The sequence below is a fragment of the Uloborus diversus genome, chromosome 7, assembly GCF_026930045.1.
Source record: "Uloborus diversus isolate 005 chromosome 7, Udiv.v.3.1, whole genome shotgun sequence".
Taxonomy (NCBI): domain Eukaryota; kingdom Metazoa; phylum Arthropoda; class Arachnida; order Araneae; family Uloboridae; genus Uloborus; species Uloborus diversus.
Window position 1 is genome coordinate 98,686,606 of NC_072737.1, and position 9,145 is coordinate 98,695,750.

General features: G+C 33.0%; 1 protein-coding gene across 1 annotated transcript in view; it reads right to left on the bottom strand.

The window, feature by feature from the left end:
* The window catches only part of LOC129225657 (uncharacterized), a 90,588-nt gene extending 81,548 nt beyond the window's left edge, over positions 1-9,040 (bottom strand). The window contains exon 1 of the mRNA XM_054860131.1: positions 8,901-9,040. Coding sequence (XP_054716106.1) covers positions 8,901-8,925 — 25 coding nt within the window. The 5' untranslated portion in view covers positions 8,926-9,040. The remainder of the gene's footprint in view (positions 1-8,900) is intronic.
* Between the last annotated feature and the right edge of the window lie 105 nt (positions 9,041-9,145).

Consider the following 9,145-nt stretch of genomic DNA (forward strand, 5'->3'; position numbering starts at 1 on the left):
GTCAGTCGTTCTAGTGTTAACCAAGCTTTAAAGAAAAAAAAACATGACTGAAGCAGGGACTTCAAAAATTATTTCTTTGTACTGCTGCAATCCATTTAAGAAGCCTGGACATGACTATTACAAGAAAAATTTAAGAACTGTGAGTAATAATGTATCAAAGCATCATAAGGAAGTAATTGAAGGCTATAAAATATTTGATACTTGCCGCAAAGCTGTACAAAAATTACCTTTAGTTACCTCAGATTATAAAGAAAGTTCAGATGAAGCTCTGAGTGAAACAGATCATGAGACTGAAATTTCAACTCCTGAAAAGTCTAAAGCTATTGAAATTTTAAATGAAAATCTTGGAGTAACTGATGAAACTCCTATAAAGACAAAATTAACTAAGATCACTGAAGTTTTAGGAACTCAACTATTTGCATAAAATACACCGCCAGCTCAGTCAATTCCAGCCGAGGACTGCAATTTCGTGCTTATTAGCCCTCATCAGTCCGGCATAGGAGTGACTGAGCTGGAGGCGGAAAACCTCTTAAAGAAGCCTAGAGTGCCAAACAAACTGGTTTGGCCCTTTAGGCTTCTTTAGGTATTTTTATGCATCGAATTCTACTTTGTGTTTATACATTTCAAAATTACATCCTCGAAGTTTCTGTGCTAGTTCTGTTTACTGATCTTCAAATTAATAAAAGATAATCAAAATTTAAGATTTTTTTGAAATTTAAAGTTTTTTTAATTAATTGAACTATTCATAGAATTACTACAAAATGTTTATAATATCATTAAAAAAACTAAAACATGTATATTTTTGAAATAAATTTAAATTGTTAAAAATAGTTTTGTGCATTTAAAAAAGTATTTTTTATTTATTTATTGTTTTTTTAATTTTTAAACAAAAATGCTAAGTAGCACCATTGCATTATTTGCTATAACTGCTGATCCCATCATGTTCCCATTCTGAAATTTTTAGGATGTATTTATTAAAACATATTAAAAAACATATTTTTTCAAAATTTTTAAAGGACACTAACTTTAAAAAAATTTAAATTTTAAAATTGAAAAAAATATATTAAATATTTAAGAGAAATATGCAAGTTGTATGTCAAATTAAAGCTCATGCAATTCTCTTTAAAATGAGCTGTTAACCAACTGTATTGACCCCATAGAACTAAAATTGTAGCATTTTTAAGCACAACAGACGAGTAAAAAAACACGAGTTTTTACACATTTTTTTGGTTGATTTGACATGGAATGACCCTATTACAAATATCAAAAAATTACAAATTACCATCGGTTCAAAGAAAATCTAACAAAATGTCACAAAAACCGGTTTCGCCATCTCATATTTGTTTCGAAGTTGGTCTCCGATTCGGCAATATATCACCAAATGATCAGTTTAAGATGCTATATTAGTTTTGCTTGCATTAAAATAAGTAATTGATAGCCACAAAAACATGAGTAAAAAGGCCTTTTAGAACACCCGATTGAAAACAAAAAAGGAAGTGCACATCTGGAATGTACAAATCAGTATTTTCCCTCTTAACTCGGGACTTATAAGTTTTATTCGTTCAGCTTATGCGCAGAGGCGTAGCTAGACCCGACTTTTGGGGGGGGGGGTTACTTCATTTATGTATGTATGTGTGTGTATGTATGAGTGTGTGTATGTATGAGTGTGTGTATGTGTAATTTTTTTTAGTATTAAAAAAAAATAAGAGGGAGGTGAATCTTGCATACTTTGGAATGGGGTGCCCCAATTCCGATACTTGTATCAAACAAAAGCAAAGAAATTTTGTTTTAATTTTTTTTTAAATGTTATAGAAAATTCCATTTTTTCTTTTCCCTCCATTTAATTTAAAGTGAAATTTTCTAGCAACTTTCTTGTCAAAACCAGTCTATCCAAATCAGGGGGAAGTCATATCTGATGAGCGTGTTCCGTTCATTTCAGTGTGACTGCTTAATTTAGAGGCTAACACACATCTACAAAAGTTGCCATCCGTGAAAGCTAATAGATACTTTCATTTCCGCCGTAAACTGGATGTTTGACTTTCAATCTCATCGGCGGTAAGACTATAAAGACTTTTTTTACTAACTTGGTTTGCACTAAAAGTATGAAATAAAATTAAAAAAGACTTCTTGAATTATGACCCGCAAAAAATGTAATTGCTTTTCATATCGTTATATTTATTATGTTGTTTTTTATGTATTTACATTTATGCTAATTCTAAAGCAATTAATAAAACTTGAATAAAAAAAAGTTAGGGAAGAAATATAGGCGGTAGAAAGTTATTCGCTCAAATGCATACCATCTGTTCTCTCAAGTCTTTATTTTTAATTTTATTAGCTGCTTTAGAATTTACATAAATATCTATTTGAGAGAGCAACAGCAATTTTCGAGTATTATAAACAGAAATCTTTTTTATTTTCTACTTTTTAATGCGAACCAAGCTAATAGAAATAATCTAGATTCATTTCGTTTTTAAACATTTTATTCATGTAATGCTATGCAGTTTTTCTTTTGAATTAAAATAAAATTACCTTCAGAAGGGTCCGATGGGACTAATGCTGCTTTGCAGACTGTACTTCGTTTTCTTCAGACGACGTTAACTTTTAGAGCAATCCTTTTCGTCATTTTAATTTTTTTCTTTTGGTTAAAAAAGCTTGTTATCGGTTTTGCTCGCTTTATTATGCAACAACTTTCACTTAGAATGTACTATTTTAAACAGACTGTACCTTTCCAAAAGAATAGGCAGTAAATATTGGCTGAAAAATCAATGTGACTGCAATGGATACTCTGGTTAGCAAAGGTCGTTTTGATTATGACCTATGACACACACAAGGCCAGACCAACAAAAACCTCTATCGTCTCAAATTCCGGTTTTGCTATCATTTTTGAATTCGAAGCCCAATGATCTTTAAAGCAGCAAACAAAAACATTTTCTTCAACTCAGAAACAGAGGAATTGTTTTCAAGAGCTGAGGAGGCAGTGGAAAAAAAGGGAGAAATGCGTTCCACGAATAGGCTTTCCAGGAAGATTAACCAAAGGACAGTCGTTTTGCGCACTTTCTTGGAAGAAAAGTAAAGGGGTGAAATTCACAGGTTTGACGTGTAAAATGAACATTTCCAAGTTCATGGTCATTCAGATTAAAAGCCATTTCGCTCTGTTATCTGGATTAGTACTGTTCTTTGGTTGCTCTCTTTCTTAAAATTATGGTTCCTTAGAAAACCGAAATGATTGGAGTGAAAAGAAAGTATAAGCTTTTTTCAAGTGATGAAAAAAGGAAAATCGTAGAATACTGGCCAAGTTAGATTTGCAGCAATTGCTAACCTCAAGAGGATAAATGATGAATCCAAAAAAAAAAAAATCAGGGATCAAAAAGGAATAAAAGACTTTTTCTTGAAAAAGATATGCTTAAAGTATCTTTTGCTGTCAAAATGATTCCTTAAACTCGCAATAAAGCACTTAATAATGTAATAATAGAATAAATACCTAACAAAACTAATAAAGAGGAGTTTTAATCAAGAGCCCATATTGTCTTCAGTATCGATTTCAAATTTTCACCATCATATTTCAAATTTCTATAAAAAGTTTTTTAAAGCCCCCGTATCTCAAAACCTCTTTATCTCGATTTTTTTCTTTAATGTGAAACTCGAAATATACAGATTCGACTGTATGCAATATTCCCACTGCGCGGCTCATAAAATTAAACATATTTAACAATTTGCAAAATCTATGACAAAGAAAGACTGCATATACGTGGATTTAACAAATCAATCTCATTTCTAAAGCAAAGTGTCAAATTTCACTCAATTTTCAAATTGTCCCCTCAGAGGGAGGCGTGTTTATACTTCAGGGTCACTCATGGAACAGATTTTCAATGGCATTGGGGGGGGGGAGCAAAGTGAATTTTTGACCTTTGTTACTCAGAAAAAAAAGTCGTTTTGATTTTTTTTCTTTCTCCTCTTTCTTTTTCTCTTTTTTTTGAGACTAACGTTTCGGGGGGGGGGGGTTGTCCCCAAACCCCCCCCTTAGCTACGCCCCTGCTTATGCGGTCCCAAAGGGATGAGTTGCGCTCCCGCTAGTGAGAAATATGTGACAGAAGTAGTCTCATTAGGTTTTTTCGTTTTTCATTTTTTTTAAATAGAAATATTTTTCTTCAGTATTTTTTGTAAACCTTTTATTCAGCGTAATATCAATGGTTTACGTTTAATTAGAATTATGAATTGTGTTGATACCTCAATTGGTTAATTTTTAATTGTAGCATTAAGATGCTTTTTTAACCAACACGCACTCACTTTTCAGGGCCCACGAGAAGCCATATCTGCCTTGTCAGAAACTAGGGGCAGGGTCCTAAGAAGGGCGCTGCTTTTGAAAACTTTATAGGGGCATGGGATCTGGAGAACAAACTGACAATGAGCCTACCTTGAATTTCGGCAGTCCTGTTAATTTTCTTTTTTACTATAGTTAAATATTAAATTACTGATTGAAGAATGCAGTTAATTTCTTGAAATTTCAAACACTCACCCATCACACAGAAATATCAAAGATTATGTATCTATTAGTTAGTATTTCAACTTCTCCGTAATTATGTCCCTTATTTCCATTTCAAATGATATATCGGACGGATAGAAATCCAAGTATTGTTACCGCAATAATAGATATATATCGATATGTAGCCCAGTTCTATTGTCTACTGACATCTTCTCTTAGCCTTTTGTAATGCTACGCCAGGATGATCACAGACATAGGGGGAGATGGGGTAAGTTGGACCGGTACCAATTATTTTAACACTATTAGTGTTTTTATTTTATTTTCTGACCAACAAATAGCACCTATGGTCCTACAAATCCTATAATGAAATCACATGATACAGTTATATTGAACAAATTTTATTCCAGAAAGTGTTATTTCAGTACTCCTGAATATTTTCAGAAAACTAACATGTATTTATCGTTAGTTTTACTTTAATCTTATTCATTTTTTGTCAGTTTTTTTTTTCTTTTGCGAAATTACTTGAAACTTTTCCTTAAACATCAATGTCTAAATGAATGTCAAATGCTAATTAATTTCGGTTTTGATCTTTTGATAAGAATTGGGAAGGAGCCTCAGAACAGCCGGTGTGATATGCTCCTTCTCTCTAGATTTCACAAAAAAGGATTTGTGCAGAGTGGTGGAAGTGCTGAGAACCCATGATACCCTGTTGCGTTTTATGGGGACCGTAGGGATGTCCATCACGAAATATTTGTATATTTAAAAATTGGAAAGTAATCTGTGACTGTTTCCCGATCATTAAAAGCAAAGATATTTTGTTATTACTTATCTGGTTTGAAAAAATTTAAGTACTGTTTTTTTTCCTTGATTTATACGGGGGAAATGAGTGTTCTTGTTCGGGAGGGGCGGTTTAAACCCCAAAACCCCTCACATGGCTGCGCCACTCAATTTTGGGAAAAAAATTCCATGTGTTTTCCACTGTATGAAAATGAAACATTTCAAACAAGCAAACACTGATATTTGAAAAATAACATTAATGTCTTGATAAGTTCAAATTCACCACAGGGAATAAAATCAAGACAAAAAATAAATAAGGGAAATAAATAAGAATTCATAATAACCGAAATAATAGCATGATAATTGAATATATTCAACTTTTTATGCAAGTTTTTAAAAAAACCTCTCTTAACCATTTATTACTTGGACCTAAAAGTGTAAAAGTTAAGCAGAGCAATGAATATTAACAACTAATTTCATACCATACACTCTAAATTAAATTATCATGAAATTCAAGATACATGTTAAATAAAACAATTTTAAAAAAAAATCTTTTATATGATCAACATTTTAATATTTACTTTCAAAAAAAAGGCAAAATTACCATTTTATATTTTACTTAATTTCTGAACTCCATTAATATTATCATTATCTATATATATAATTCTCTTACGTGCCGGCAAATGAAGGGGTGAATTTCTAAACCTCTGTTGGCAACACTTCGCCGATAAATCATGTAAACAAACTTCTACGTTGTTTTGAAATCTTGAATCACAGAATACTCAACGAACTTTTTTTTTTTTGAGATGAGTTTGAGTCGGGCTGTGGCCCATTTCAACCTTAATCAGCAAAGAAAAGCTCAAAGAAGGCAGGAAACCGTTCTTGAATCAAATTTAAGACGAGCCATTTCCAGAGTTGTATTCTCTGATTCGCTGCCGATAATTTTTAGCGGCTGGGGAATTTTCAGTCAGCAGTTCCTTCAACAGATCAGGTGCGTCACACAATGCCGGCAACCGCACCTTTCCGTCATGGCAACATTTAGTATATTTATTTGCAGTATTACGCTCTTTCTGCCAATAAAGAGCACCACAAAATTCGCATTCTTCACACATTGCTCCACAATCATGTTCATCGGCAATGTTGTTTTGAACGCGTAGGCGCTTTGAGCGTCGTCTATTCTCTGCTTCAGTACGACAGTTCAGTTCAAAATGAATAACCGAGAAAGAATTTACTTTATTCCTTTTATTCTCAGCTGAAAGGTTTCGCCAAATTTGTTTAGGGTTATAGTAGTTTTAGTATTGTGCAAGCAAAGTAGCCTTGGCGAGTTTTCGCGTTTTTAGTTAAACCATTTTTTGTTCGTGACGTGGCAAGGATTCAGAATAACAACAAGAAGGACAAACGTTTGAGAAAATATGTTTGGTGCTCTCTGAGCCTGTTTTTAGTCATGGCCAGCTCTATGTGGCATTATCAAGAACAAGATCTTTTGAAGCAGTGTCAGTTGTGGCTCCCAAACGGGACATTTTTAATTGTGTATATGAGGAAGTTTTCTCAGATTAGAATACATAAGAGTGTAAATATGTAAATATATAAGAGTGTAAATAATGTAAATACATCCCTCGGGGGAGCCTGTAACCCCTAGAGGGCGCGTCCCCAGGTGGCGGATAGGGGAATGCCTTCATTGGTTTTCCAATGGGTGGTAGAAGGGAAATAAAATACCTTCCGCGGACCAACAGGTAGAAGTGCAATCTCTCCAAAGCAATGACAGACACTTTTGTATCTATAATGGTAAAGTTGTGCACATTGCCAAGGCAGTCATCTTACATACAGCAAAGTTAAACTGTCGAAAATCTGGCTAAAGCAGACAAATTAACATTATGAACGTAATTTTCATATTGGTTAAATGGATGGTGACCTAAATGCAATTACCAACTTTAATTTTTACGGAAAATTTTAGCTAGGCTAATGTATTGGCATACAGCGAGCAAGCGAAGCGATCCACAGGGAACTGCGTAAGCAGTTCCGGGGGTTGGCGAGCGATAGCGAGCAGGGGGCGATAGCCCCCTAGTTACTATTTATTCATTTTTGGGCTTTATATATTTGGGCTTTGATTTTTACAACTTTAATTGAAAAAATACATATTTTCCAGGTTTTGGAGTAAAATTTCAAAATTCCCTGGATTTCCCCTGCTTTTTTGTTGATTTTTGAATTTTCTATGTTTTTCTTGTTTCTTAAGGTTTCCCTGTGGTGTCCCAAACCTGTTGATGCTAAAAATTTAAGGCTAAAAAATGCACAAAAATATTTCACCAAACCAAATACAGTCAAACCTCTTTATAGTGACACTAGAATTTTATGACACTCTGGATGTCACATATTTTCAAAGTCCCAAACATGTTGCATAAAATGCTTAATGTTTTAAGTGACTCCAGATTTCACGACAGTGTTATATCATATCATCAAAATCCGGTTACTACAACACTTTGAGCAGTCCAGACAATCAAATTTTCTTTAAAAACTGAAATATTTTCAGTAAAACAATAAAAATATTTAGAAAAGTTCATTGTAGGAATTTCAGGCAGAGACTATTGCTGTTTAGCCCATGCATGCCACCTGAAAAAAGCAGGGCATAGACAACTTATGAAAGCAACAGATTAATCTTTTTGCATGAACACTAATGTTTTTGGGGACATTTCAATAATTAGGAATCGGTCGCAGTCGTTTCATTTTTGGAGTAGATAATTTTATTTTGTTAACCCTATGTGAATAGATGTTTACGGTATCTTTGTTTAGATTTGCAACAAAAAATACCTCTCGCACAGGGGCCTGGAGCGATAAATTGATGCCAATGAAGAAAGATCTCCAGATTCCCAATTATCGAAATCTTCCCATGTTTTTTTATTGGTTTCTTTCAGGTTGATAATCCCTGAAATGTAGAGCATCTTTTTTCTTCACTTAAAAATAAACTTTGTAGTTCAAAAAGAAATCTTTTTAGAAAGTATTTTAGAGTGAAGTGAAGAATGTTACTCCTCATAATATTTGCTTAGTACATTGATAATTCAAAATTATTCAGATGAATGCAATTAATAACATGAAGTTTTTAATTTATTCTGTGTTTAATCTTAAGCAATAAAGTTTAATTATACTATATTTTTAATCTATTCCGCGGAAGGAGTCGCTCCAGTTATGACCACACTTAGTAGGTAGTCTGAAGGGTGACATAACGAGTTTTTACCGTATCTATTACTATTATTAAAAATAAAAAAGGCTGGTTTTAATTCTTTAAAGAATTTCAGCAAGTTAAGAAATAAAATGAAGCATTGTTCACCCTTTCAGCAAGCAGAATATTTTTCTTTTTCAATTTCTATCTCTAGTAAGATAGAGAGTCAAATGTTTTGAAATAACTTTTCGGGCAATACTAACAAGACAATAACTATACTTTACTGACCTTAGTTCGAATTATTTTCTACTATTTCAGTTTTAAAAATATTATTCTTCATTTTTTCTCTTGTCAAAGCACGTCACATGAGGTGTAACTAAGATAATTAAGTTTCCAACTTAATTGAAACTCAAATTAGCGTTTAGGTTTATTTTAGACTAGTTTTCATTTCTTAAGAAGCAAAATATATCAATTAGAAGCACTAACCTTCGATATTACAATTGGCATCCATTACAAATATCAAGCGCAATTTTGAAATGTAGTTAGAAAGTTGCAAAGCAGTTAAAACTCCCACAGTACACTTGAAATATTTTCTCTGCACTGCTTTTCGTCTGTTTTCGTGTTTCGTTGACAAGACAACTTTTCGGTCAGAGACAACTCAACACAGTCAAGCGGTTGCTAGCCAAAACTTTCAAGGCTAAACTAATAAATAATTTTAAAAAAATGTTAGA